The sequence below is a fragment of the Sardina pilchardus genome, chromosome 9 (genome assembly GCF_963854185.1).
Source record: "Sardina pilchardus chromosome 9, fSarPil1.1, whole genome shotgun sequence".
NCBI classification, from domain to species: Eukaryota; Metazoa; Chordata; class Actinopteri; order Clupeiformes; family Clupeidae; genus Sardina; species Sardina pilchardus.
This window is the reverse complement of record NC_085002.1, coordinates 27,918,882-27,946,871: the sequence shown is the minus strand read 5'-3', so window position 1 is coordinate 27,946,871 and position 27,990 is coordinate 27,918,882. Positions and strand designations below refer to the sequence as shown.

General features: G+C 46.4%; 6 protein-coding genes across 10 annotated transcripts; 5 read left to right on the top strand and 1 right to left on the bottom strand.

The window, feature by feature from the left end:
* The first annotated feature begins 13 nt into the window (after positions 1 to 13).
* LOC134091851 (fibrous sheath CABYR-binding protein-like) lies at positions 14 to 1,675 on the top strand. 2 transcript variants are annotated; one of them, XM_062544541.1, is made up of 5 exons: positions 14 to 51; positions 131 to 192; positions 269 to 973; positions 1,055 to 1,443; positions 1,594 to 1,675. In XM_062544541.1, exons 1-4 carry the CDS (start codon positions 29 to 31, stop codon positions 1,435 to 1,437), a joined length of 1,173 nt encoding a protein of 390 aa, XP_062400525.1. In that variant the 5' UTR covers positions 14 to 28; the 3' UTR covers positions 1,438 to 1,443; positions 1,594 to 1,675. The 2 variants fall into 2 exon arrangements, with proteins under 2 accessions (XP_062400525.1, XP_062400524.1); XM_062544540.1 differs by having other exon boundaries at positions 269 to 1,443.
* Positions 1,676 to 3,202: 1,527 nt separating this feature from the next.
* LOC134091849 (fibrous sheath CABYR-binding protein-like) lies at positions 3,203 to 4,983 on the top strand. Of its 2 annotated transcripts, XM_062544539.1 has the most exons (5): positions 3,203 to 3,359; positions 3,439 to 3,500; positions 3,577 to 4,281; positions 4,363 to 4,751; positions 4,902 to 4,983. In XM_062544539.1, the coding sequence occupies exons 1-4, from the start codon at positions 3,337 to 3,339 to the stop codon at positions 4,743 to 4,745; spliced, it is 1,173 nt and encodes a 390-aa protein (XP_062400523.1). In that variant the 5' UTR covers positions 3,203 to 3,336; the 3' UTR covers positions 4,746 to 4,751; positions 4,902 to 4,983. The 2 variants fall into 2 exon arrangements, with proteins under 2 accessions (XP_062400523.1, XP_062400522.1); XM_062544538.1 differs by having other exon boundaries at positions 3,577 to 4,751.
* Positions 4,984 to 7,804: 2,821 nt separating this feature from the next.
* LOC134091848 (fibrous sheath CABYR-binding protein-like) lies at positions 7,805 to 9,223 on the top strand. Its single transcript, XM_062544537.1, has 3 exons — positions 7,805 to 8,521; positions 8,603 to 8,991; positions 9,142 to 9,223. Exons 1-2 carry the CDS (start codon positions 7,984 to 7,986, stop codon positions 8,983 to 8,985), a joined length of 921 nt encoding a protein of 306 aa, XP_062400521.1. The 5' UTR covers positions 7,805 to 7,983; the 3' UTR covers positions 8,986 to 8,991; positions 9,142 to 9,223.
* Positions 9,224 to 13,630: 4,407 nt separating this feature from the next.
* On the top strand, positions 13,631 to 14,835 carry LOC134091847 (fibrous sheath CABYR-binding protein-like). Its single transcript, XM_062544536.1, has 3 exons — positions 13,631 to 13,788; positions 13,868 to 13,929; positions 14,006 to 14,835. Exons 1-3 carry the CDS (start codon positions 13,766 to 13,768, stop codon positions 14,818 to 14,820), a joined length of 900 nt encoding a protein of 299 aa, XP_062400520.1. The 5' UTR covers positions 13,631 to 13,765; the 3' UTR covers positions 14,821 to 14,835.
* A 1,330-nt stretch (positions 14,836 to 16,165) lies between these two features.
* Positions 16,166 to 18,953, top strand: LOC134091845 (uncharacterized). 3 transcript variants are annotated; one of them, XM_062544534.1, is made up of 5 exons: positions 16,166 to 16,323; positions 16,403 to 16,464; positions 16,541 to 17,005; positions 17,087 to 17,475; positions 17,634 to 17,711. In XM_062544534.1, exons 1-4 carry the CDS (start codon positions 16,301 to 16,303, stop codon positions 17,467 to 17,469), a joined length of 933 nt encoding a protein of 310 aa, XP_062400518.1. In that variant the 5' UTR covers positions 16,166 to 16,300; the 3' UTR covers positions 17,470 to 17,475; positions 17,634 to 17,711. The 3 variants fall into 3 exon arrangements, with proteins under 3 accessions (XP_062400518.1, XP_062400517.1, XP_062400516.1); XM_062544533.1 differs by lacking the exon at positions 17,634 to 17,711 and adding an exon at positions 18,803 to 18,953 and having other exon boundaries at positions 16,541 to 17,475; XM_062544532.1 differs by having other exon boundaries at positions 16,541 to 17,475.
* csrp1b (cysteine and glycine-rich protein 1b) lies at positions 18,947 to 26,921 on the bottom strand. The gene is made up of 6 exons (XM_062544535.1): positions 26,803 to 26,921; positions 25,650 to 25,759; positions 21,227 to 21,395; positions 20,985 to 21,114; positions 20,691 to 20,784; positions 18,947 to 20,324 (listed from the first exon to the last, which is right to left on the bottom strand). The coding sequence occupies exons 2-6, from the start codon at positions 25,756 to 25,758 to the stop codon at positions 20,248 to 20,250; spliced, it is 579 nt and encodes a 192-aa protein (XP_062400519.1). The 5' UTR covers position 25,759; positions 26,803 to 26,921; the 3' UTR covers positions 18,947 to 20,247.
* Positions 26,922 to 27,990: the final 1,069 nt, after the last annotated feature.

Below are 27,990 nucleotides of genomic sequence, written 5' to 3'. Positions count from 1 at the left end.
TTTGGGTGTGAAGACATTGCAGTTGGCTATGAGTCTTGCTTTGATGCTTAGGTACACACTAAGTATTTCTAATTACTTTATTTTTCTGTATGTATTAAATCAGTTGGTCTAAGTGTGTTGTATTCTACAGGCTACCTTGGCTTTGCCTTTTCTTCTTGACTGATGTGGGCCTATGCAGTCTTCTACTTCAAGGTAAGAATTGAGTTTGGATTTGTATTAAACAATACAACCACAGGATATCTTGTCTAAAGCTGTTCTCATGTTCTAGGATCAGAAGAGCCCCTGCGTTTTGGGTTCTCCGACTCCAGACGAAGTCCTCCTAGCAGTGCCCCTGTGTCTTCAGTGAGCCACAGCTTCACTAATGGTGAAGATGTAACAAGTCCCAGGAAACCTGTACCACTAAACCTGAATTCTCACCAGGAGAAACTCGTTCCTATGTGGGTCATGCCTTCAGCTTCAGTGACCCAGAAGCCCAAGGTGCCTCAGGCTCCAGCCCAAGAGGTTCCTGCATGGGTTCAGACTCCCCCAGCATGGGCCCAGACAGCCCCGGCATGGTTCAAGATTCCTCCTGCTCCAGTGAACCAGGAGCCCAAAACCCCTGAGGCTCCAGCCCAAGAGCCCCAAACATCGGCCCAGACGCGGCCAGCGTGGATCATGCCTTCAGCTCCAGTGACCCAGAAGCCCAAGGTTCCTCAGGCTCCAGCCCAAGAGCTCCCAGCTTGGGTTCAGATGCCCCCGGCATGGATGCTTCCAGCTCCAGTGAACCAAGAACCCAAAACTCCTGAGGCTCCAGCCCAAGAGCTTCCAGCATTGGCCCAGACGTGGCCAGCGTGGTTCATGCCTTCAGCTCCAGTGACCAAGAAACCCAAGGTGCCTCAGGCTCCAGCCCAAGAGGTTCCTGCATGGGTTCAGACTCCCCCAGTATGGGTCAAGATGCCTCCAGCTCCAGTGACTCAGGCTCCAGCCCAAGAGCCTCCAGCAAGGGTTCAGACACGCCCAACATGGATGCTTCCAGCTCCAGTGAACCAGGAACCTGAGGCTCCAGCCCAAGAACCCCCAGCATGGAATAACATGCCCCAGTCCCCAGCGAGCCAGGCACCAGCCCAAACGCCACCGCCTCCGATGACTCCATTAGAACCTGTTGGGGGTGATTTTGGCAGTTCCTTCATGGAGGGTGTCAGTGGAGAGGCTGCCTCTAATGGTGGCGGTACTGAGGGTCCCTCATCAGAGAGAGAGCGCTACCTTGTTATCACAGAGCCCTTGGGTTTTCAAACCCGCTACGTGGTCAAGTCCTTCAATCGTTATGTGCGAGGACAAAAGATCTATTCCCAAACCACCTACATCCCTCTAGACTATCCTCCTGCCTCTGAGCCTGCTCCCGTCCCCACTCTTCCTCTGCCTGAAGCCCAGCTGGACCAAACTGTGAAGGCCAGCTGAGCTTGGGTAAGGATTTGAATTTGCTCTAATGTCCTCCACAGAAAACAATAGGCTTGTCCAGTTGACCTTAAGTGGTACAGTATGTGGGTTTGGTTTCTCCAATATTTTGTGTACTGATATTTTCAGCAATTAACTTGTGCTCCTTTTTCCCTCTAGGCTTTGTACTCCAATCTGCAACGATATCTGGGCCCTTGTTGCATTGTGGCTTAAAAAAAATAAACTTCTTAAATGTATGAAATCGCCTGATTTGTTTTTTCTTGCATCCTGTTTCTAAACCGGTAGCCTTTCAGTAGGGAGGAGTAGGCTAGCAGCTTATACATTTGACAATCGTGTAATGGATATGGGTTTGTACAGTATGTGTAGCTCGGTTTTGGAATTGAAAATGGTCACTTGTTCAGTCATTGTCCCATGAGTTGCTAAATGACCCCTGACAAGAGTAGGCCTCCTGGCCCCCATATAGTCTCCACATAAATGACATGAGGGTGCTGGCATGTACAGTAGGAGACGCTGGACGCCTGCTAACAGGCAAGGCCCAGAGAGCCTCAAGAGCTTTCCCACAGCACTGACGCAGATGTGTCTTGTCTTGCCTCAAGACAGGATCATCTGCCCTACTCTCACAGGTGTCCTAATATTTATTTATTTTTTGCTGGGGAAGTCCTTAGTTCTAGCTGGGTGTAGTAGTTTTCTGAACTATGGCTTGGAAAAGGGGCAAGATTATTACTAATCTAGCAATTGACAGCAATTGCATTGGTGCTTGATTTTATACACCTGTGGAAAGGGACCTGATGAAACGTCAATGACGCGTCTCTTTATGCAAAGGAAGTTATCCCAATTTTGTGCCCATGGACATGAATAACGACGAAGTATCTTGCTCTGCCTTAAGGATCTTTGTTAGCGGCAATTGACACCCGAATCTCCTTATATGGGCAAAGATGACAGCTTTGGTTTCTTTTTGTAGGTGAACTTAAAGGGATCTTCCGCCATTTTTGGAAATAAGCTAATTTTCCACCTCCCCTCGAGCAAAACAATTGATATTTACCTTTTCCCGTTCATCCAGCCATTTTGTGAGTCTGGCAATACAACTTTTGGCTTCAGCCTAGCATAGATCATTGAAACGGATTAGACCAGTATCATCTCGCCTGCTAGCATCCTGTTTAAAAGTGACTAAGATTTCCGGTAATTTTCCCATTTAAAACGTGTCCCTTCTCAAGTAAGAGTGCAATAAGACCAACTGAAAATTAAACCTGCCGTTATTCTAGGCTGATTTGACACGGAACTACACTCTCATCTGGCATAATAATCAAGGCAACTTGCAAACTCCTGGCACTACTACTGCTTGTTGTCTATGGGGACTATTTTCAGATTCTGCGTGATATCACTGCGCCCATGGTACGTTTGCAATGTTTTAAATGGAAAAATTACCGGAAATCTCAGTCACTTTTAAACATGATGCTAGCAGGCGAGATGCTACTGGTCTAATCCGTTTCAATGATCTATGCTAGGCTGAAGCTAAAAGTTGTAACGGGAAAAAGGTAAATATCAATTGTTTTGTTCGAAGGGGGATGGAAAATGAGCTTATTTCCAAAAATAGCGGAATATCCCTTTAAGAGGTCTATAGCAACTGCGATCAGCTGAAGCCAGTTGGTTAATTAAGATTTAGTTGAAGCCTGTTGGTTAATTAAGATTCAGCTGAAGCTAGTTGGTTAATTTAGATTCAGCTGAAGCCTGTTGGTTAATTAAGATTCAGCTGAAGCCACTTAGTTAGTCGGAGCCAGGCTGAGCCAATAAAACCAGCTTTGTTACCTGTGAGGTAAAGCAGGAGTGTTGGTGCAGCATTGTAGAGGAGTGAGCAGTAGCATCTGGAGCAGTGGTTTGGGTGTGAAGACATTGCAGTTGGCCATGAGTCTTGCTTTGATGCTTAGGTACACACTAAGTATTTCTAATTACTTTATTTTTCTGTATGTATTAAATCAGTTGGTCTAAGTGTGTTGTATTCTACAGGCTACCTTGGCTTTGCCTTTTCTTCTTGACTGATGTGGGCCTATGCAGTCTTCTACTTCAAGGTAAGAATTGAGTTTGGATTTGTATTAAACAATACAACCACAGGATATCTTGTCTAAAGCTGTTCTCATGTTCTAGGATCAGAAGAGCCCCTGCGTTTTGGGTTCTCCGACTCCAGACGAAGTCCTCCTAGCAGTGCCCCTGTGTCTTCAGTGAGCCACAGCTTCACTAATGGTGAAGATGTAACAAGTCCCAGGAAACCTGTACCACTAAACCTGAATTCTCACCAGGAGAAACTCGTTCCTATGTGGGTCATGCCTTCAGCTTCAGTGACCCAGAAGCCCAAGGTGCCTCAGGCTCCAGCCCAAGAGGTTCCTGCATGGGTTCAGACTCCCCCAGCATGGGCCCAGACAGCCCCGGCATGGTTCAAGATTCCTCCTGCTCCAGTGAACCAGGAGCCCAAAACCCCTGAGGCTCCAGCCCAAGAGCCCCAAACATCGGCCCAGACGCGGCCAGCGTGGATCATGCCTTCAGCTCCAGTGACCCAGAAGCCCAAGGTTCCTCAGGCTCCAGCCCAAGAGCTCCCAGCTTGGGTTCAGATGCCCCCGGCATGGATGCTTCCAGCTCCAGTGAACCAAGAACCCAAAACTCCTGAGGCTCCAGCCCAAGAGCTTCCAGCATTGGCCCAGACGTGGCCAGCGTGGTTCATGCCTTCAGCTCCAGTGACCAAGAAACCCAAGGTGCCTCAGGCTCCAGCCCAAGAGGTTCCTGCATGGGTTCAGACTCCCCCAGTATGGGTCAAGATGCCTCCAGCTCCAGTGACTCAGGCTCCAGCCCAAGAGCCTCCAGCAAGGGTTCAGACACGCCCAACATGGATGCTTCCAGCTCCAGTGAACCAGGAACCTGAGGCTCCAGCCCAAGAACCCCCAGCATGGAATAACATGCCCCAGTCCCCAGCGAGCCAGGCACCAGCCCAAACGCCACCGCCTCCGATGACTCCATTAGAACCTGTTGGGGGTGATTTTGGCAGTTCCTTCATGGAGGGTGTCAGTGGAGAGGCTGCCTCTAATGGTGGCGGTACTGAGGGTCCCTCATCAGAGAGAGAGCGCTACCTTGTTATCACAGAGCCCTTGGGTTTTCAAACCCGCTACGTGGTCAAGTCCTTCAATCGTTATGTGCGAGGACAAAAGATCTATTCCCAAACCACCTACATCCCTCTAGACTATCCTCCTGCCTCTGAGCCTGCTCCCGTCCCCACTCTTCCTCTGCCTGAAGCCCAGCTGGACCAAACTGTGAAGGCCAGCTGAGCTTGGGTAAGGATTTGAATTTGCTCTAATGTCCTCCACAGAAAACAATAGGCTTGTCCAGTTGACCTTAAGTGGTACAGTATGTGGGTTTGGTTTCTCCAATATTTTGTGTACTGATATTTTCAGCAATTAACTTGTGCTCCTTTTTCCCTCTAGGCTTTGTACTCCAATCTGCAACGATATCTGGGCCCTTGTTGCATTGTGGCTTAAAAAAAATAAACTTCTTAAATGTATGAAATCGCCTGATTTGTTTTTTCTTGCATCCTGTTTCTAAACCGGTAGCCTTTCAGTAGGGAGGAGTAGGCTAGCAGCTTATACATTTGACAATCGTGTAATGGATATGGGTTTGTACAGTATGTGTAGCTCGGTTTTGGAATTGAAAATGGTCACTTGTTCAGTCATTGTCCCATGAGTTGCTAAATGACCCCTGACAAGAGTAGGCCTCCTGGCCCCCATATAGTCTCCACATAAATGACATGAGGGTGCTGGCATGTACAGTAGGAGACGCTGGACGCCTGCTAACAGGCAAGGCCCAGAGAGCCTCAAGAGCTTTCCCACAGCACTGACGCAGATGTGTCTTGTCTTGCCTCAAGACAGGATCATCTGCCCTACTCTCACAGGTGTCCTAATATTTATTTATTTTTTGCTGGGGAAGTCCTTAGTTCTAGCTGGGTGTAGTAGTTTTCTGAACTATGGCTTGGAAAAGGGGCAAGATTATTACTAATCTAGCAATTGACAGCAATTGCATTGGTGCTTGATTTTATACACCTGTGGAAAGGGACCTGATGAAACGTCAATGACGCGTCTCTTTATGCAAAGGAAGTTATCCCAATTTTGTGCCCATGGACATGAATAACGACGAAGTATCTTGCTCTGCCTTAAGGATCTTTGTTAGCGGCAATTGACACCCGAATCTCCTTATATGGGCAAAGATGACAGCTTTGGTTTCTTTTTGTAGGTGAACTTAAAGGGATCTTCCGCCATTTTTGGAAATAAGCTAATTTTCCACCTCCCCTCGAGCAAAACAATTGATATTTACCTTTTCCCGTTCATCCAGCCATTTTGTGAGTCTGGCAATACAACTTTTGGCTTCAGCCTAGCATAGATCATTGAAACGGATTAGACCAGTATCATCTCGCCTGCTAGCATCCTGTTTAAAAGTGACTAAGATTTCCGGTAATTTTCCCATTTAAAACGTGTCCCTTCTCAAGTAAGAGTGCAATAAGACCAACTGAAAATTAAACCTGCCGTTATTCTAGGCTGATTTGACACGGAACTACACTCTCATCTGGCATAATAATCAAGGCAACTTGCAAACTCCTGGCACTACTACTGCTTGTTGTCTATGGGGACTATTTTCAGATTCTGCGTGATATCACTGCGCCCATGGTACGTTTGCAATGTTTTAAATGGAAAAATTACCGGAAATCTCAGTCACTTTTAAACATGATGCTAGCAGGCGAGATGCTACTGGTCTAATCCGTTTCAATGATCTATGCTAGGCTGAAGCTAAAAGTTGTAACGGGAAAAAGGTAAATATCAATTGTTTTGTTCGAAGGGGGATGGAAAATGAGCTTATTTCCAAAAATAGCGGAATATCCCTTTAAGAGGTCTATAGCAACTGCGATCAGCTGAAGCCAGTTGGTTAATTAAGATTTAGTTGAAGCCTGTTGGTTAATTAAGATTCAGCTGAAGCTAGTTGGTTAATTTAGATTCAGCTGAAGCCTGTTGGTTAATTAAGATTCAGCTGAAGCCACTTAGTTAGTCGGAGCCAGGCTGAGCCAATAAAACCAGCTTTGTTACCTGTGAGGTAAAGCAGGAGTGTTGGTGCAGCATTGTAGAGGAGTGAGCAGTAGCATCTGGAGCAGTGGTTTGGGTGTGAAGACATTGCAGTTGGCCATGAGTCTTGCTTTGATGCTTAGGTACACACTAAGTATTTCTAATTACTTTATTTTTCTGTATGTATTAAATCAGTTGGTCTAAGTGTGTTGTATTCTACAGGCTACCTTGGCTTTGCCTTTTCTTCTTGACTGATGTGGGCCTATGCAGTCTTCTACTTCAAGGTAAGAATTGAGTTTGGATTTGTATTAAGGCGAGACACTACAGTTGAATAGGGTAAATTTTTTAAATAATAGGTATCACCATGAAACTTCCTCAGTTGATTACTTATACAAGTATGAGAAAAAAATGTATTACAAGTTTTTGAAATGTGTATGTTTAATTATGCAAATGAGGCATTATCTCATTAAATATGCATGATTTTGCATATATTTCCGGTAGATAGATCTGAGCATATGATAAAGCCAGGTGCAAAATTATTCTTTCATGTTGTTTACAAACAAGATTACAATAAAATTACAGAAGGATTTCAGGATATCTGCTTTCATTGCCTAGGAAATCCAAATATACTGTCCATAGCCTTAAAAAAACGATTTTTGCCATGCTTTTTTGATTAACATGTCACATAAATCAGGCCAGGAATGATGTATTAACAAATCCCTCTGTAAATGTCTTCAGAATACTGTTAAGTGTATAACTGGAAAGTTTGGTGTAGATAGGTGCTACAGAGGCTGAGAAGTATCTACCGGAAAATGACTCAAAACCGCAAATAACTAGTTTTGAGAAAACAGCCTTGAAACACAGCCAATAAGATTCGTTCTCAGCTTAGACTCGTCTTTGAACTTTCGCGATTGGTTGCCAATACAAAGGCAATGTCCATATTTGGATTGCATGGCGTTATTCAGGAGGAGCAGGGCTTTCCAACGGTGTGAGACACGATATGATTTGGATCACGTTCGCGGGAGTACATGACATTTTAGAATGGGAACTTTTGAGAAAATGTGAAGAAATACATAGGCGCGAGCACACAAAAGTTCGTGAAATAAACACCTAAATGTGCAAATCGGACTTTGTTGTTGTAGTAGGGTGGTAGAATACATGCTAAGGTAGCAAACTAGCACAAAATCTCGAAATTGACCGGAGGTCACAAAAACAATGTTTTCAACTGCCGTGTCTCGCCTTAAACAATACAACCACAGGATATCTTGTCTAAAGCTGTTCTCATGTTCTAGGATCAGAAGAGCCCCTGCGTTTTGGGTTCTCCGACTCCAGACGAAGTCCTCCTAGCAGTGCCCCTGTGTCTTCAGTGAGCCACAGCTTCACTAATGGTGAAGATGTAACAAGTCCCAGGAAACCTGTACCACTAAACCTGAATTCTCACCAGGAGAAACTCGTTCCTATGTGGGTCATGCCTTCAGCTTCAGTGACCCAGAAGCCCAAGGTGCCTCAGGCTCCAGCCCAAGAGGTTCCTGCATGGGTTCAGACTCCCCCAGCATGGGCCCAGACAGCCCCGGCATGGTTCAAGATTCCTCCTGCTCCAGTGAACCAGGAGCCCAAAACCCCTGAGGCTCCAGCCCAAGAGCCCCAAACATCGGCCCAGACGCGGCCAGCGTGGATCATGCCTTCAGCTCCAGTGACCCAGAAGCCCAAGGTTCCTCAGGCTCCAGCCCAAGAGCTCCCAGCTTGGGTTCAGATGCCCCCGGCATGGATGCTTCCAGCTCCAGTGAACCAAGAACCCAAAACTCCTGAGGCTCCAGCCCAAGAGCTTCCAGCATTGGCCCAGACGTGGCCAGCGTGGTTCATGCCTTCAGCTCCAGTGACCAAGAAACCCAAGGTGCCTCAGGCTCCAGCCCAAGAGGTTCCTGCATGGGTTCAGACTCCCCCAGTATGGGTCAAGATGCCTCCAGCTCCAGTGACTCAGGCTCCAGCCCAAGAGCCTCCAGCAAGGGTTCAGACACGCCCAACATGGATGCTTCCAGCTCCAGTGAACCAGGAACCTGAGGCTCCAGCCCAAGAACCCCCAGCATGGAATAACATGCCCCAGTCCCCAGCGAGCCAGGCACCAGCCCAAACGCCACCGCCTCCGATGACTCCATTAGAACCTGTTGGGGGTGATTTTGGCAGTTCCTTCATGGAGGGTGTCAGTGGAGAGGCTGCCTCTAATGGTGGCGGTACTGAGGGTCCCTCATCAGAGAGAGAGCGCTACCTTGTTATCACAGAGCCCTTGGGTTTTCAAACCCGCTACGTGGTCAAGTCCTTCAATCGTTATGTGCGAGGACAAAAGATCTATTCCCAAACCACCTACATCCCTCTAGACTATCCTCCTGCCTCTGAGCCTGCTCCCGTCCCCACTCTTCCTCTGCCTGAAGCCCAGCTGGACCAAACTGTGAAGGCCAGCTGAGCTTGGGTAAGGATTTGAATTTGCTCTAATGTCCTCCACAGAAAACAATAGGCTTGTCCAGTTGACCTTAAGTGGTACAGTATGTGGGTTTGGTTTCTCCAATATTTTGTGTACTGATATTTTCAGCAATTAACTTGTGCTCCTTTTTCCCTCTAGGCTTTGTACTCCAATCTGCAACGATATCTGGGCCCTTGTTGCATTGTGGCTTAAAAAAAATAAACTTCTTAAATGTATGAAATCGCCTGATTTGTTTTTTCTTGCATCCTGTTTCTAAACCGGTAGCCTTTCAGTAGGGAGGAGTAGGCTAGCAGCTTATACATTTGACAATCGTGTAATGGATATGGGTTTGTACAGTATGTGTAGCTCGGTTTTGGAATTGAAAATGGTCACTTGTTCAGTCATTGTCCCATGAGTTGCTAAATGACCCCTGACAAGAGTAGGCCTCCTGGCCCCCATATAGTCTCCACATAAATGACATGAGGGTGCTGGCATGTACAGTAGGAGACGCTGGACGCCTGCTAACAGGCAAGGCCCAGAGAGCCTCAAGAGCTGTCCCACAGCACTGACGCAGATGTGTCTTGTCTTGCCTCAAGACAGGATCATCTGCCCTACTCACAGGTGTCTTAATATTTATTTATTTTTTGCTGGGGAAGTCCTTAGTTCTAGCTGGGTGTAGTAGTTTTCTGAACTATGTGTAGTAGGGTAGACTGACTGTTGGCCCTGTGTCTTCCCTCTGGCCTGCCTTGCTAACGAGGGGCGGGGCAATGACCCTTAATTGGTTAACTGGCTCTGCAGCCTATTTAAGAGCCTGGATGGTTAGCAACAGTGTAGGCTCTGCTGCGAGAAGGTGTGTGCGAGCACACCAGAGCCTTCCACCAGGTATGCCATCTTTTCAAGTGTTTCTGTTTGTATTAGTTTTGTCATTGTGGTTAATGTTTATCGTTTATCGTTTTATGTACTGTAGCTGGGTGCCCTGCCTGTCCGGACCACGGCAGGGGTGATGTTGCCTGCCTCTCCGGACTGCTACAGTTGGTCAGGCTGCTGTCTTGTCTTCCTTTAGTTTTGTTTGATGTTTGATTTACTATTTTGTCTGTTACTTTTGGTTTGATTGTCTTTGTCCATTGTCTTTCTTTTGTGAGCAGGCAGAGTGTTAATGGGGGGGGGGCCTAGTCACCTGCTGGGGAACTAGAGTGTGTGTACTGAGAGTTGCTTGCTGTGGAGAGTTGCACTACTTAACACTTTCATACTGGAGAATTGCTGTGTTTGGTATAAACTGGTCACCGTTGGTATTAGCCTGCCCCCTCAGGCCAGCTCTGTCTGTCTCTGTTGAATGTCTGTCTTTTTGTGTTCAATAAATTGTTTATTTAAGGAATTCATGTCTCCAATATGCTTTAAAGAACCTGTGCAGCTCTGTTTGGTAAAGGTCCCAAGCTCCTAAAGATTCCCTGAGGCGCTAGGCCCCAGGGTGGCGTAGTCAGGCTACAGATTTGGGGTGGTTGCCCTGACCACCCTGTTACATTCGGCTTGGAAAAGGGGCAAGATTATTACTAATCTAGCAATTGACAGCAATTGCATTGGTGCTTGATTTTATACACCTGTGGAAAGGGACCTGATGAAACGTCAATGACGCGTCTCTTTATGCAAAGGAAGTTATCCCAATTTTGTGCCCATGGACATGAATAACGACGAAGTATCTTGCTCTGCCTTAAGGATCTTTGTTAGCGGCAATTGACACCCGAATCTCCTTATATGGGCAAAGATGACAGCTTTGGTTTCTTTTTGTAGGTGAACTTAAAGGGATCTTCCGCCATTTTTGGAAATAAGCTAATTTTCCACCTCCCCTCGAGCAAAACAATTGATATTTACCTTTTCCCGTTCATCCAGCCATTTTGTGAGTCTGGCAATACAACTTTTGGCTTCAGCCTAGCATAGATCATTGAAACGGATTAGACCAGTATCATCTCGCCTGCTAGCATCCTGTTTAAAAGTGACTAAGATTTCCGGTAATTTTCCCATTTAAAACGTGTCCCTTCTCAAGTAAGAGTGCAATAAGACCAACTGAAAATTAAACCTGCCGTTATTCTAGGCTGATTTGACACGGAACTACACTCTCATCTGGCATAATAATCAAGGCAACTTGCAAACTCCTGGCACTACTACTGCTTGTTGTCTATGGGGACTATTTTCAGATTCTGCGTGATATCACTGCGCCCATGGTACGTTTGCAATGTTTTAAATGGAAAAATTACCGGAAATCTCAGTCACTTTTAAACATGATGCTAGCAGGCGAGATGCTACTGGTCTAATCCGTTTCAATGATCTATGCTAGGCTGAAGCTAAAAGTTGTAACGGGAAAAAGGTAAATATCAATTGTTTTGTTCGAAGGGAGATGGAAAATGAGCTTATTTCCAAAAATAGCGGAATATCCCTTTAAGAGGTCTATAGCAACTGCGATCAGCTGAAGCCAGTTGGTTAATTAAGATTTAGTTGAAGCCTGTTGGTTAATTAAGATTCAGCTGAAGCTAGTTGGTTAATTATGACCGCCGCTAGCGAAGCGGTCATATAGTTGTTGTCAAAGTTTTTTTTTTATTATTTTTCCCGTCATTTTTCGTCAACGATTCCCAGGACACCGTAACACCGGAGCGCATGAAACTTGGTGGGCATGTAGCCCCAGTAGAGTTCTATGGAAAATTTTCGTTTCGTCCCCGGGGGTCACTCCACCCCCGCGCTGCCCCCGCCCGAAGCCCAAAAATGACAGTTTTTCCTACATAACTACCTGAACCGTGGCACCGAGGATGACAAAATGTTTATGGTATGTTGTTCTCTAGAGCTTGCATCAACTTAGCTTATAACCAGTCATTTGTGATTTGCCCCCCCATCGTAAAAATTGAAAATGCAATGTAATATTGCTTTAATTGCCCATATCTTCAGATGAGATGTTATGAACTGCACCAAATTTCATGTGTATGATTAACCTGACACCCTCTGGGAGTAAGCCAAGTTTTGTGGAATTTCATCCATGGGGGGCTATAAAATAAATGGATTTATGTGTACATTCAGGACTGTATACCCATCGGCCAGTAGATGGTGGTATTATCTGGAGTCTAAATCCCCCCTGGGGATTTCAAAAACTGTTCCAAACATCTCATGCTGCATTCACATGCTATGGAAAATATGGTATTTTCCATTTGTGACCTGGTAGTTACCAGTGTGTTGTGTTCAAGTGCTTTGTTGACGTACTGTTAGGAAATTAGTAAATTACCTGTCACTCATCACTAGCTAGCATATAGCTCTGGGGAGGCAATACCAAACCATAACAGCTTTTTAAAAATGTACACTGAGTGTCAAAGCATTATATTACAATTGTCAATGACACAACATTGTATAGGCTGCAAAAAACATCTGCTAACAGTAGCAAACAATGTTTAGTAGTAAACAATGCTATCATTCACAACTCTTCCGTTGCTCTCCGCCATGTTGAAAATGTCAAAGGTTATCTCATCTCGGCAACTCGTCCATCAAAATATTCTACGAGTTGCCCAGTGGAAAATACCACATGAGATGGTGTTCATGTGCATTTTTGACCTCGGCTTTTGGTATTTACCATAATTACCATAGCACATGAAGGCACCAAATATCTCTGCTAGTTTTTGTCCTAGAAACATATTTAAGTGACACCATTAGAAACCTTTAATCAACTAGTTTCCAAATATGTTTTAAAAGAGAATGGTTGCTCTGGGTGCAACAAACATGCAGGAACACACACACACACACACACACACACACACACACACACACACACACACACACACACACACGCACCACTACATACACACATGTACATAAAACATTATACAAACACATGCACAAACACGCCCACACGCATGCACACATACACCCTTACACACACACACACACACACCTACACACACACACACACACACACATGCACACACATATCTTTGAGTACATTTTGTGAGACCACCGGAGCTGAGAAGTGAGTGTGTGTGTGATGTACTATAGTGTGTGGGTGCGTTTCTGTGTGCCCATCTGTGTGTTTGCATGTGTGTATATGTGTGTATGTGCATGTTCTGTGTGTGTTCTCTTTCTTTCTCTCTCTCTCTCTCTGTGTCTGTGTTATCTGTGTGTATTCTGTGTGTGTTCTCTCTTTCTCTCTCTCTCTCTCTGGGTGTGCCTGTGTGTGTGTGTTTGTGTGTGTGTGTGTGTGTGTGTGTGTGCGAGTGTGTGTGTGTGAGTGTGTGCCTGTGTATGTGTGTGTGTGTGCACGCGCGCATGTGAGTGTGTGTGTGTGTTATCTGATATTGGAGTGACAGTGACTGCAGAGAACACAGTGAACATATACTCAGAGACACATTAAACACACACACAAGCAGACACACACTCACACTAGACAGAGAAGCACTCATACACAAAAGCAAGCGCACACATGCACACACTCATTTACATACATAAGAGTTGCAGTAGGGATGGAGTAGGCGATGGAAACACAAGCGTGATTGATATTTGCGGAGAGAATGTGCAGGACTGAGCGGCGGTCATATTGTGTATCGCTTTGCGGTACATCTAGTTTAGATTCAGCTGAAGCCTGTTGGTTAATTAAGATTCAGCTGAAGCCACTTAGTTAGTCGGAGCCAGGCTGAGCCAATAAAACCAGCTTTGTTACCTGTGAGGTAAAGCAGGAGTGTTGGTGCAGCATTGTAGAGGAGTGAGCAGTAGCATCTGGAGCAGTGGTTTGGGTGTGAAGACATTGCAGTTGGCCATGAGTCTTGCTTTGATGCTTAGGTACACACTAAGTATTTCTAATTACTTTATTTTTCTGTATGTATTAAATCAGTTGGTCTAAGTGTGTTGTATTCTACAGGCTACCTTGGCTTTGCCTTTTCTTCTTGACTGATGTGGGCCTATGCAGTCCTCTACTTCAAGGTAAGAATTGAGTTTGGATTTGTATTAAACAATACAACCACAGGATATCTTGTCTAAAGCTGTTCTCATGTTCTAGGATCAGAAGAGCCCCTGCGTTTTGGGTTCTCCGACTCCAGACGAAGTCCTCCTAGCAGTGCCCCTGTGTCTTCAGTGAGAAACAGCTTCACTAATGGTGAAGATGCAACAAGTCCCAGGAAACCTGTACCACTAAACCTGAATTCTCACCAGGAGAAACTCGTTCCTATGTGGGTCATGCCTTCAGCTCCAGTGACCCAGAAGCCCAAGGTGCCTCAGGCTCCAGCCCAAGAGGTTCCTGCATGGGTTCAGACTCCCCCAGCATGGGCCCAGACAGCCCCGGCATGGTTCAAGATTCCTCCTGCTCCAGTGAACCAGGAGCCCAAAACCCCTGAGGCTCCAGCCCAAGAGCCCCAAACATCGGCCCAGACGCGGCCAGCGTGGATCATGCCTTCAGCTCCAGTGACCCAGAAGCCCAAGGTTCCTCAGGCTCCAGCCCAAGAGCTCCCAGCTTGGGTTCAGACGCCCCCGGCATGGATGCTTCCAGCTCCAGTGAACCAAGAACCCAAAACTCCTGAGGCTCCAGCCCAAGAGCTTCCAGCATTGGCCCAGACGTGGCCAGCGTGGTTCATGCCTTCAGCTCCAGTGACCAAGAAACCCAAGGTGCCTCAGGCTCCAGCCCAAGAGGTTCCTGCATGGGTTCAGACTCCAGCCCAAGAGCCTCCAAGAGCCTTTCGTCCCCGGGGGTCACTCCACCCCCGCGCTGCCCCCGCCCGAAGCCCAAAAATGTTTTTCCTACATAACTACCTGAACCGTGGCACCGAGGATGACAAAATGTTTATGGTATGTTGTTCTCTAGAGCTTGCATCAACTTAGCTTATAACCAGTCATTTGTGATTTGCCCCCCCATCGTAAAAATTGAAAATGCAATGTAATATTGCTTTAATTGCCCATATCTTCAGATGAGATGTTATGAACTGCACCAAATTTCATGTGTATGATTAACCTGACACCCTCTGGGAGTAAGCCAAGTTTTGTGGAATTTCATCCATGGGGGGCTATAAAATAAATGGATTTATGTGTACATTCAGGACTGTATACCCATCGGCCAGTAGATGGTGGTATTATCTGGAGTCTAAATCCCCCCCTGGGGATTTCAAAAACTGTTCCAAACATCTCAATCTCTGCTAGTTTTTGTCCTAGAAACATATAAGTGACACCATTAGAAACCTTTAATCAACTAGTTTCCAAATATGTTTTAAAAGAGAATGGTTGCTCTGGGTGCAACAAACATGCAGGAACACACACACACACACACACACACACACACACACACACACACACACACACACACACACACACACACACACACACACACACACACCTACACACACACGCACCACTACATACACACATGTACATAAAACATTATACAAACACATGCACAAACACGCCCACACGCATGCACACATACACCCTTACACACACACACACACACACCTACACCTACACACACACACACACACACACACACACACATCTTTGAGTACATTTTGTGAGACCACCGGAGCTGAGAAGTGAGTGTGTGTGTGATGTACTATAGTGTGTGGGTGCGTTTCTGTGTGCCCATCTGTGTGTTTGCATGTGTGTATATGTGTGTATGTGCATGTTCTGTGTGTGTTCTCTTTCTTTCTCTCTCTCTCTCTCTCTCTGTGTCTGTGTTATCTGTGTGTATTCTGTGTGTGTTCTCTCTTTCTCTCTCTCTCTCTCTGGGTGTGCCTGTGTGTGTGTGTTTGTGTGTGTGTGTGTGTGCGAGTGTGTGTGTGTGAGTGTGTGCCTGTGTATGTGTGTTTGTGTGTGTGTGTGTGTGTGTGTGTGTGTGTGTGTGTTATCTGATATTGGAGTGACAGTGACGGCAGAGAACACAGTGAACATATACTCAGAGACACATTAAACACACACACAAGCAGACACACACTCACACTAGACAGAGAAGCACTCATACACAAAAGCAAGCGCACACATGCACACACTCATTTACATACATAAAAGTTGCAGTAGGGATGGAGTAGGCGATGGAAACACAAGCGTGATTGATATTTGCGGAGAGAATGTGCAGGACTGAGCGGCGGTCATATTGTGTATCGCTTTGCGGTACATCTAGTTTAGATTCAGCTGAAGCCTGTTGGTTAATTAAGATTCAGCTGAAGCCACTTAGTTAGTCGGAGCCAGGCTGAGCCAATAAAACCAGCTTTGTTACCTGTGAGGTAAAGCAGGAGTGTTGGTGCAGCATTGTAGAGGAGTGAGCAGTAGCATCTGGAGCAGTGGTTTGGGTGTGAAGACATTGCAGTTGGCCATGAGTCTTGCTTTGATGCTTAGGTACACACTAAGTATTTCTAATTACTTTATTTTTCTGTATGTATTAAATCAGTTGGTCTAAGTGTGTTGTATTCTACAGGCTACCTTGGCTTTGCCTTTTCTTCTTGACTGATGTGGGCCTATGCAGTCCTCTACTTCAAGGTAAGAATTGAGTTTGGATTTGTATTAAACAATACAACCACAGGATATCTTGTCTAAAGCTGTTCTCATGTTCTAGCCCAGACGCGGCCAGCGTGGATCATGCCTCCAGCTCCAGTGAACCAGAAACCTGAGGCTCCAGCCCAAGTGCTCCCAGCTTGGGTTCAGACACCCCCAGCATGGATGCTTCCGGCTCCAGTGAACCAGAAACTCAAAACTCCTGAGGCTCCAGCCCAAGAGCTTCCAGCATGGGCACATCCACCCTCAGCATGGTTGATTCCTCCACCTTCAGTGAAGCAGAAACCCAAGGTGCCTCCAGCTCCAGTGAACCAGGAACCCCAGACTCCTGAGGCTCCAGCCCAAGAACCCCAAGCATCGGCCCAGACGTGGCCAGCGTGGTTCATGCCTCCAGCTCCAGCTCCAGTGACCAAGAAACCCAAGGTGCCTCAGGCTCCAGCCCAAGAGGTTCCTGCATGGGTTCAGACTCCCCCAGTATGGGTCAAGATGCCTCCAGCTCCAGTGACTCAGGCTCCAGCCCAAGAGCCTCCAGCAAGGGTTCAGACACGCCCAACATGGATGCTTCCAGCTCCAGTGAACCAGGAACCTGAGGCTCCAGCCCAAGAACCCCCAGCATGGAATAACATGCCCCAGTCCCCAGCGAGCCAGGCACCAGCCCAAACGCCACCGCCTCCGATGACTCCATTAGAACCTGTTGGGGGTGATTTTGGCACTTCCTTCATGGAGGGTGTCAGTGGAGAGGCTGCCTCTAATGGTGGCGGTACTGAGGGTCCCTCATCAGAGAGGGAGCGCTACCTTGTTATCACAGAGCCCTTGGGTTTTCAAACCCGCTACGTGGTCAAGTCCTTCAATCGTTATGTGCGAGGACGAAAGATCTATTCCCAAACCACCTACATCCCTCTAGACTATCCTCCTGTCTCTGAGCCTGCTCCCGTCCCCACTCTTCCTCTGCCTGAAGCCCAGCTGGACCAAACTGTGAAGGCCAGCTGAGCTTGGGTAAGGATTTGAATTTGCTCTAATGTCCTCCACAGAAAACAATAGGCTTGTCCAGTTGACCTTCAGTGGTACAGTATGTGGGTTTGGTTTCTCCATTTTTTTTTTTTGTGTACTGATATTTGCAACAATTAATTGATTGATGCTCATTTTCCCTCTAGGCTTAGGACTCCAATCCACATTGATGTCTGGGCCCTTGTTGCATTGTGGCTTAAAAGAAATAAAATTTTTAAAATGTACGATTTTTTTTTTTTTGTCTTGCATCGTCCTGTTCCTAAACCTGTAGCTTTTCAGTAGGGAGAAGGCATAGGCTAGCAGCTTATGTTCCACCCCAGTCCTATGGAAATTGTGTGTGTGTATAGAATTTTTGGAACTGAATGTCCTGTCAGTATCAATTAGTTACTAGATTATCCCTCCAGAAATGCATGCATCATGTTCCTATTTTTTTTCGTGTGTTCTTTGGAGTAAATGAAATCTCTGGCTGTGGCAGCACAGTTTTGCATTGGTAAAGATGCCATAACAAAAGGCACTGTGGCACTTTCTGTTTAGACTGCACACACTTACTGACTCATTTGCACTCGAACACACACACATGCAGTCATGTTGTGCATGTCAGTGCCGATTTATGTTCCCTGAGCTGCAGTGATCCTGGGCAGCTGATTGTAATTCTCTCTTATATATGACAGCAGGATTAGCTGGGACTGGCTCCCTTCATCTAACCCCTCCCTGGAAACTAGACCCCCCCCCCCCCCCCCCCCCCCACACACACACACACACACACACACACACACACACACACACACACACACACACACACACACACACACACACACACACACACACTCAACCTCCCCCTCCCACCGCCAACACCCACTATTTACTTAAGGGGTGGCAGGATTAAGGTAGCCAGGCCCCTTCCATACAAAGGCTATTTTTGAAAGGCATATTTGAAGGTTGCAAACTTCTCCTATATTCTATAATCATTTTACATTGTACAGGGAGGAGAAAAGGAGAGAGAGTGACAGAAATAAGGTGTGACGAGTGAGCCTAATATTACAAGTGAGGTTTTGAAAATGTGACTGTAGACTGGAGATTATCAAAACTATTAACACAAATTAATGTCATACAGTGCAAACTCTTGAATGATATCATCACATGACATGTGAATGCCATTGTTACTGCAAGTAGCCGCTTATAAGGGCGCTCCCTAATGGAGAATTTGAGTACTGAATCATTATTTGTAGTCTGCCAAGTTCATGTCATCATCGTTTGTGAGAAGATGTGCTGTGATGTCATCATTCTGAGCCCATGTCACTCTGTCCCCAAACAGCCCCTGTCCCAGCCCACCCCTGAGATGAACCTTGAGGCCAGCAGAAACAGATCCTTATTGTCAGGGACACAGTCTCCGTTGTGTGTGTCTGTGCGCTTGGCTGGGTTTGTGTCGTGGTAGAGACAAGAATGATCTCAGACAGTCTTATGATGACAAGATGCATTTATCTCACTGACCAAAGCAAACAGTCATGCCAACCAAGCACAGAGAGACAAAATAAAGATGGAATAATATTAATAATAACATAATAAAACAATATTGTTTACTGAAGCAACAGCAGTGCCGCAGATATTCATTTCTCTTGAAGCGCCTTGTCTCGCTGTAACTTGAACAACGCTGCCTAAAGCATGTAAGACTTGAACATTTCTTATTTACTGAATATTTACTGAATATCAAAGAGACTTTGATGCTTTTGAGTCTCGACTCGGTCACTGTAGCTGGTGCCTCTGCACTGTGTGTGTCTTTCACCGAGGGGCTGACCGATACGCCGCTCAGCTAAGTAAACACAGACGGCAGGCTTCCACACAAAAGAGCCTTTCAGGCACACACAGATAGAGGCGACCAAGCTCCACAGCAAAGAGAATAACGTTGCATATCTGTGACACAATGTGATAAGGGAGTCAAATAATAAAGGATAAGACTTTGTCTGAAGTCCAGCCGGTGAATTGCGTGGCACCTGAAACTACGGAGGCCTGCTGGACATGAGCTGACAGCTGAAAAGGAATGTGACCCCTAATTTGGCCCTGTTCAGGTGATATAAAATTAGGCCTAATTTGGACCTGTTCAGGTGAACATCTATAAGATTAGGCCCAATTTGGCCCTGTTCAGGTGAACATCTATAAGATTAGGCCTAATTTGGCCCTGTTCAGGTGATATAAAATTAGGCCTAATTTGGACCTGTTCAGGTGAACATCTATAAGATTAGGCCCAATTTGGCCCTGTTCAGATGAAAATCTATAAGATTAGGCCTAATTTGAATTCAGACTCTGGGCTCTTCAAACAGACCATCTCAATTGTGGTACTGGTGGCATTCAAAATTCAATTGAATTGAGCTGTACTATCATACTACAAATGGTTAAATGAATTGAAGTGGGAATCAGGGCATGACGTAGTCCACAGTTTGATGCTGCCAGTGATGGGGGAAAGGTCTCGCATCTGGGTTCTTTCTCTCTCTCTCTCCAGAGCCAGTTCTAGACGTGTGTGTGTGTGTGTGTGTGTGTGTGTGTGTGTGTGTGTGTGCGTGCAAGGAAACAGGAGTTGAAGCCTTCAGGAGCGTAAGCCTTTGGGAAGTGTACGCATGGCATGTGGTATTGCGTCCAACGGGGGGGGGGCTGGGCGGGGGGGGTTGCCGTATACACATCTTCACACTCGAGGGTGGGAGGCGTCGTGGTCAGGAACACACGTCTGCGTGGGATGGGCACCAGTGGCATGGCGTGGGCATGTGCCTACTGGGCATGTGCCAAGGCACCGGCACCCTGGCCAAAACCAAAGCCCTTTGGTCCGAAATTCTTGGCATAGCACGCTGTGGGAACAAAGTTGATTCATGTCAACACTCCAACTCATCAAACACAGATCGACAGATTCTTCTTAGGAAATCACCCTGGAGCCATTGGCTGCATGGCTCTAACACCGTGCTTTGAAGTTTTTTACATGGCAGCATCGTTTAGCCTTTTATTGCATGACATGTAATACCATGTTATCCTGGCCTCAACGCCCTAATCCGGCATCCTGGGCTTTCGTTGGTTTTGCATGCACTGCAGGCAGTTTTACGAGCTACGAGCTCATGAAAATAAAAATAAAAAAAACAGCTTGAAACCTCCAACATGACACAGCCATGCCATACCATACGCTGTGCAATGTGCTGTACAGGTCTATAGGGGGCCGGTACCTTTACAGTAGATTTCTCCATCTTTGTCCGCCAGCGTTGTTGACTCCAGGCCTTTACCACACTTAGCACACCTAAAGCAGCTCTTATGCCAGGACTGCAGAAGGACACACACACACACACACACACACACACACACACACACACACACACACACACACACACACACACACACATACAGTCAATGGATGACGGCTGTCGTGGAGGCCAATGGACATAATAGAAGTCAGTGGTTTTGTGCTGCCGATGACCTAATGGTGTGTTCAAGACAACTGAACTGAGAGCAGTGGGACTCACATTTCCTCCCCCCACAACCTTCTCTGCCGCATACACGGCCGTCCCACAGCGTGGACAGACGTCTGAGCTGCCGAACTTCTGGGCAAACTTGGAGGCGTTGGGGTTGTTGGTGGGGCGATGAGAAGATTGTCTGTGGGGGGGAAAAAAAAGTGTCAGAGAATGTGTGTGTGTGTGTGTGTGTAAGCTCCCCTTTGCACACACTTCAATCTTATTGAGTTGAGGACGGTCCGTGCCGTGCGTACCCCTCTGGTCTGATCCCCAGGTGTTCACCAGTATCCATACTCAGGGTTCCTGCTCCACCGCCAAAGCCGTAGCCTTTTGGTCCATACTTCTTGCCGTAGCAGGACTTGCAGTAGATCTCATCCCCGTGGACAGCCACTGTTGTGCTGTCCAGGTTCTTTTTACAGGCCACTGGACAGAGAGGCAATACGAGGGACAAGGTTATATATAGAGCATGATTTCTTTGTGCTGTTTTGTGTTGTCTTGCAGTGTGGCAAAAACCTGCAACAGGCACACAAACCCATGACCAAATAAAGGAAATATTTGCTCTTTACATAATCACAGACAACTTCTCTAAAATCAATGTAGCATCAACAATCATTTCATTAAGCAAGTAACCCTGGAAAAGCACACCATGGGCTACACTACAGCATGCAAACAAAAACAGAACCCAAGGAAGACAACACAGGACAGAGCGGAAACAGACCGCATGGCTATGATTGGGCTAATTCAGAGTGCTAGGATTAAACACAGAGGCCTTTACCAGCCAGGTGAATAAATAAACATGTTGGGCCTGTTTCCATTCGTTTTTAGAATGCATCTTGGGTGATCCGATCACTAATGGCTTGCCGAGACACACTGCGGTTTACAGTACATGTAGGCCTACTCGAGGTGTAGAGCGAGAGACGTCGCTGACCACTTTTGTTTAGATTGCGCTATTGCTAACGTCACAGTCGTTAAAACTGGGACGCATCAGGACGCATTAGCGTTTACACTACACAAGATGGAGTCACAGACCACCCCGGCTCACAACTCAGTGTCGTCTTAGTGAGTCTTTTTTTTAAAAAAAGGATATTTTTTTGGCCTTTTTTGTTACAGGACAGTGAAGAGTTGACAGGAAGCAAGTGGGAGAGAGAGAGATGGGGTGGGATTGGGACATGACCCCAGGCTGGATTCGAACCTGGGTCCCCGTGGGCACTCGGACCCGTACATGGTATGGGTGCTGTAGCCTGCTGCACCACAGCACAGTCTTAGTGAGTCTTTACACTTGGATTTAGAACTGACCACTTGTGATTGGATCACCCAAGACGAGAAGCAAATGTAAACAGGGGTCATAGTTAGGGGGGTCAAGTGTCTTACATACCCCAAACACTGAGGATTAGATACTGTATCTCATAAATAGTCTGCCTATCACCATACTATGCTCAATCTTTTAAGATTGAACATTAGTATGGGGAGTCTGCGCTTTATTTCTACTGCACAAGAGGCGTGATCAATGGACATTGTTCAAATGACTCCGTGCGCTTGGATAGTCCTTCAACCAATCAGTCCAACGATTTGGATAAGATGGTTTGTGGCTGGACCCAAAGGTTGAGGACAGCAAGCAGGGGAGATTGATGTGCAGGAGCTGTCAGGCGAAATCCAAATTCGCCGGCAAGTCAGGCATGATTCACCTAACCTATCTCATAATCGGAATTATAAATATGTTCAGGTTAACGGATATGGTCTACCACTCTGCACTCTCTTGCATCTCCAGAGACGGACGTAGGAGTCACCGCTGTGGCCTGTATGAGAGACTGGACTGGTCACCCCAGGCTGATAGGAAGAACACCAGTAGCACTAGTATTGCAGTAATCTATTTACAAAGGCATTTTAGGGTATCTACCTCCATACAAGTACTCTTCGATGGAGGGCTGGCCCCTTGCAGACCAGGCTAAATGATCTTTTAACACTTATTATCAAGGACTCCCAAGGACATTGGTCGTCACAAACCTTCCATATCACCTTGTAAGTGTTTTCACTACATTTGTATTGTCTTTTTTGTTGATTTATTTGAACTATTTGATATATTTTGATTTTTAATATTTATCTCTTTTATATTTCTAATGCACCATTTTCTACTATGTGACCACTTCCTGTGTGGCCATTCAATCTCAACCTCACTGTAAATGAGGGCCTCCCTCAATGACCTCTCTAAGAATGAAATAAAGTTAAAGGGAAGGTAATAACACTCATGGACCCAGAGGTAAACTCTGCTATCCCATAACTTTCATGGGATTGCACTGTGACTGACTGTATGAGATGCTCACATCTATGACTTACTGTATAGTTAAACAGAAAAATATGTGTGATTGTGACTTTGTGAGTTTAAGTAGTAGAGAGTTGTGTCTAATTTAGCACAGTCATTTCAGCCATGGCTCCTGGTCTTTCCACCGATAAATCACGGTGATAGCTCAGTAAATGTTTTAATGAAGACTAATGAATGTAGTGGCACAATACACCCCCCTTCTCCGAGTGCTGTGCCCTAGACATGGCACTAATAGTTTCGGTTGGCCACTCTCATGGAAAATGAACTAAGTGCTTTTTTTTTTGGAAACCATAAAATGTTTGTCTTGGATTGTGAAATTTGATGTAGCAGTCTTTTGGGGGCACTTTGTGGCTATTTTAATGAACAACATTGTGGTGTTACAAATATGAGCTGGTTTGGGTTTTAGTCGGAAAATAACTTTGTCAGAGCCTCTGGATTCTCTACTGAATCCATAACCTAAAGCCCACCCCACCTCCCTCTTTGATTTTCTCTATGTGCAAACCACACTTATACAAAGTGTCTTCTGTCAGTAATATCATTTGATTTAATTGCTTGTTTGAAAATGATGATGGAGTGAGCGTCCTGTGATGGAGACAAGCCACAAACTAAGGTTCTTATCCCAACAAAATGCAGTCAGTGAGACAGACCAGACCGGAGGCATTGCCCTGACGTCACTCCATAGGACAGAGCAGGGCAGGGCAGGGCAGGCCGGTGTTTGTTTACATAGACGAGAGAGAGGAGCCGTCTCGGCACGGCCTCATTAGTATTTCAGGCCCCTGTGTGTGTGTGTGTGTGTGTGTGTGTGTGTGTCTCTCTCTCTCGCTCCCTCTCTCTCTCTCTCTCTCTCTCAGTCTCTCTCTCTGTCTCTCTCTCTCTCTGTCTCTCTCTCTGTCTCTCTCTCTGTCTCTCTCTCTGTCTCTCTCTCTCTCTCTCTCAGCGGAGCAAGGCAGAGCCACAGAGCCCTGGCGCATGTTGATGAGCTCATCCCATTCCAGCAGCAGTGCTGCTGTTCTCTGCGTATAAACAGCCATCAGTACGCATCATCAGTATGCATCATCAGTAGTCCACAGCAGGCCTGCTCGGTCCCTCACCCACCCTCTCGCCCGTCTCCCATCTCCCACTCCTGCGGCGCCTTATAAGGCAGACCAGGACAGGCTCTCCTAATAAGGGCAGGACGTCGCGGGAAGCCGAACGCTGAGCGGCAAACGCTCGGCTCGCTTAGTTTAGTAAAGAGGAACATTCAGCATTCCATTCCCTTAGTGATGGATTGCCTCGCTGCAGTGCAGAGTTCTGAGGTAAAAAGCGCTTCAAAAGCAACAACAACAAAAAAGAAACAGACTAAAACACGCAACGCTCGCTGACAGGGTGTTGCGAAGTTTACATAAACGTTTTGAAATGGCCAACACCTTTCCAGGGCTGTCCCTCCCCTCCCCTCCCATCCTGCAGGGTAATGGAACAACTCAACGAAGTATGTGATGTGATGTGATGTCGCGTTGAGCATCTGCTGCCAGCTTCCCCTACTCTCCCTCGCTCTGCGCCCGACAGCCCATTTTTCCATCTGGCCTGTCACTTCCTCCTGTGGAACAACGCCGGTAGCCGCCAACACTGCGCCGGACCTGGCCCGGAAGCAACTCAAATCCGGTGTAAATGCGGTCGAACGCTGGGAGGACGGTGCTTACGGCTGTTCCATTCCGCCTATCAGTCCAACACACAAACACACAAACACACACACACAGCTGTGTGACCTCGTCGCGTTAAGGTTCAGTGTGCCTGGACGGAACGTTGTTAAATCGCCCCCCCTGCCCCACTGCTCCTCGGTGGCCATGGCCTTGCTTTTCATCGTGTGTCCCGGAGCACCATTTCCCTCTGTCTGCGCTCTGCCCTTATGAATGGCCTCAAAACAATGTGGCTCATAGACTGATATCAAAGATCCTTCATTGCTCCGCTTTAACCCTCGCTGCTGATATGCTTTGGCTTAGTGTGATATGCAACTACGGTGTGAACTTTGTGATATGGCAAAAAAGTCCTGTTCATGTTATCGAGAATCCTTCCGATATAGAGTAATGATTTTTATAGAATATATCACCCAGAACTATTCCAGCCTGAGCCTGGAAGGTGGAATCAGTGGAGCTCAAGAAATGTTTTAACTGAACTCTCCCAGCAGACTTGCTGAAGGTGGATGACCTCTGGAGGATGTTTAACTGACAAGCTTTTTACAGCAGCAGTCCTATGGAGGGTGGAGGGTGTGAGGCCCAGGAGGAGGTGTGACTTCTACAACAATGAACAGCGCTGGGCTAGTTTAAACCGCACACATGCATGCAGAGTTCAGTGTGATCTTGAGGTAAAAATGGACTCACTGCACAGGAAGCAGGACTTGTGGAAGCTCTTCCCTTCACACTGCATTTCCTCAGCAAAGTAGACAGTCTTATGGCAGCAGCCACACGGGTTTCCCCCACCGAAAGGCATCCTGTTTGGGCACAGGGAACAACACACACACGCACACGCACACGCACACGCACACACACACACACACACACACACACACACACACACACACACACACACACACACACACACACACACACACACACACACACACACACACACACACACACACACACACACACACACACATCATCAGCATCATATCACTATACCATCTTCACATGGAGCACCACACAAACATAACAGGGAGTGACACGCACATTACTGGAAAACATCACACACAGTTCTGGGAGCACCAAAGTAAGTTTGCAGAAAAACAAGGCATTTGAACTGAGTTGGAGAGTTGTGAGAGTGGACCTCCAAATCTCCAGCGTATTTGCCTGCTGCTCAAATTAAACAATTAGAGGATTATGTAATGAGCATAAACAGGAAATGCTGGCCCTGACGTGTTTTATGGCGAAAACAGAGACAGGATTGTGTGCGATAATCACACACACTCTCTCAGCTGCCCTATCCATGACATTAGGATGAGATTCCATCCTAAGCTGATCCTACCCTTTACAGATGCTTATTTTTCTTTTATTATCATCATGGTTACAGTTGCTGTGGCAGCAACATTTAGCATTTCTATTGTCAGTTGAGGAGGGAGTCATCCTAGATGGAACCCTGTTGTCCAGCTTCTACTTGTCTCCAGCTCAACAGCGATTCTCAGAAAGCAAACGTACAACCAACCAACCAACCAATATAATCATTCCAATTTCAACATCAAACTCATAGCTATCACCAGAATAGCAGGCATCAGAAACTGGTCTCTAAATACTCCTACGAGTGTTTTAGAGAGTACAGTTAGTCATGGGTATACAATGATTCAACTCAGGAGTAAATTCAACTCTGCTGTAAAATAAAACAGCAGTGAACAAACCATTCAGAGTTTCACTAGTTTGATTAACAACTTTCTAAACAGTTTGTAATTACTCAACACTCAGTTGAATGAGACCAAATGGCCATACTAAAGTACACATATCAACTGTGAGTGAATTTGCCACTGCATATTCTAACTCTTACCTGCTCAGCTGGTCAAGCGTGTGTGTGTAGCGGTCAAGATGCAGGGCTGCTCTAGAGGCTCTCAGGAGATCCCGTCCCTTCGGTAGAGCCCTGAGCTTAATATGCCTGAGGGAGGAGTCACAGAGAGAGAGAGAGAGAGAGAGAGAGAGAGAGAGAGAGAGAGAGAGAGAGAGAGAAGGAGAGAGAGCGCCAGACAGGACGGGAGTACAGAGGTTAAGAGAGGACAGAGAGTAAGAGTGAGAAATTGAGAGGAGGGCTAGAGACAGACAGAGACACACACAAAGACAGAGAGAGCTAGAGACAGACAGACAGAGAGAGAGAGAGAGGATGAGAGAGTCAGTGAGGGTGTGGAGGAGAGACGAGGTTAGGAGAGGAGAGGAAAAGGGAAGGGAGGAGAGTGGAGGAGAGGAAAGGAAAGGAAAGGAGTGGCGAACAGAGGAGAGAGAAAAAAGAGTGGAAAGTATGGAGGGTTTGAAAGCAAACCTGGCAAAACAGATAGATGCTGTATACATTAGTCCAGATGTTACGTTTGGGCTGTGCTAGAAACTATATGATAATTACTCTTTCATATAAGCATATACTCTTTCATATACGTGCTCTCCTACACATAACACACATCATTGCAGCGTTGTTATGGCACTGCAACAGGACAGAGAGGCTAGATTCACGCAAGACCCAGACAGTGTACTAGCCTAGTGTCTCTGAGTCCGATTGAGACTATACGCAGCCTGCACGTCAGAAAGGATTATGGGCATACTTCTCAGACACAGGTGACCGACTACTTCTTACCACTGCTAATGCTATTGCAAACTTTACATTTACCTATGTGTATGGCCATATGCATGGTCGTCACATACTGTAGTACATTTAAAAACAACAGGAGTTGCACCCAAGTGCATGCATTTATATAGGTGTTTAGGGTACTCACATTGATACCCGCACCTACAGTATACTGTATATCCCATATTACCTGTTGTAACGTTTAAAGCCCTTCAGAAAGAGAGAGAGAGAGAGAGAGAGAGAGAGAGAGAGAATTGTCTGTCAGTTGGCCCGTGGTCAGAGGGAGGCTTCTGTTTGCTCTGCTTCCTTACAAGGTGTGTGCTGTGATCAGTGGCCCTTGCGTGTTTCCCTGGGTGATTCCTCCCCTTCTCTCTTCAGAGGCACACACACACACACACACACACAGGG

Bases quoted from the DNA above. Each gene is read 5' to 3' on its own strand.
- LOC134091851 (XM_062544540.1), top strand. From the start codon at position 29: ATGAGTCTTGCTTTGATGCTTAG. The intron at 52-130 runs GTACACACTAAG...TGTATTCTACAG, and splicing joins AGTCTTGCTTTGATGCTTAG to GCTACCTTGGCTTTGCCTTT. The intron at 193-268 runs GTAAGAATTGAG...CTCATGTTCTAG, and splicing joins ATGCAGTCTTCTACTTCAAG to GATCAGAAGAGCCCCTGCGT.
- LOC134091849 (XM_062544538.1), top strand. From the start codon at position 3,337: ATGAGTCTTGCTTTGATGCTTAG. The intron at 3,360-3,438 runs GTACACACTAAG...TGTATTCTACAG, and splicing joins AGTCTTGCTTTGATGCTTAG to GCTACCTTGGCTTTGCCTTT. The intron at 3,501-3,576 runs GTAAGAATTGAG...CTCATGTTCTAG, and splicing joins ATGCAGTCTTCTACTTCAAG to GATCAGAAGAGCCCCTGCGT.
- LOC134091848 (XM_062544537.1), top strand. From the start codon at position 7,984: ATGTGGGTCATGCCTTCAGCTTCAGTGACCCAGAAGCCCAAGGTGCCT. The intron at 8,522-8,602 runs CTCCAGCAAGGG...CAGCCCAAGAAC, and splicing joins TCAGGCTCCAGCCCAAGAGC to CCCCAGCATGGAATAACATG.
- LOC134091847 (XM_062544536.1), top strand. From the start codon at position 13,766: ATGAGTCTTGCTTTGATGCTTAG. The intron at 13,789-13,867 runs GTACACACTAAG...TGTATTCTACAG, and splicing joins AGTCTTGCTTTGATGCTTAG to GCTACCTTGGCTTTGCCTTT. The intron at 13,930-14,005 runs GTAAGAATTGAG...CTCATGTTCTAG, and splicing joins ATGCAGTCCTCTACTTCAAG to GATCAGAAGAGCCCCTGCGT.
- LOC134091845 (XM_062544533.1), top strand. From the start codon at position 16,301: ATGAGTCTTGCTTTGATGCTTAG. The intron at 16,324-16,402 runs GTACACACTAAG...TGTATTCTACAG, and splicing joins AGTCTTGCTTTGATGCTTAG to GCTACCTTGGCTTTGCCTTT. The intron at 16,465-16,540 runs GTAAGAATTGAG...CTCATGTTCTAG, and splicing joins ATGCAGTCCTCTACTTCAAG to CCCAGACGCGGCCAGCGTGG.
- csrp1b (XM_062544535.1), bottom strand. From the start codon at position 25,758: ATGCCTTTCGGTGGGGGAAACCCGTGTGGCTGCTGCCATAAGACTGTC. The intron at 21,396-25,649 runs GTGAGTCCATTT...CTCTCTGTCCAG, and splicing joins CAAGTCCTGCTTCCTGTGCA to TGGCCTGTAAAAAGAACCTG. The intron at 20,325-20,690 runs GTACCGGCCCCC...TTGTTCCCACAG, and splicing joins TGGAGAAATCTACTGTAAAG to CGTGCTATGCCAAGAATTTC.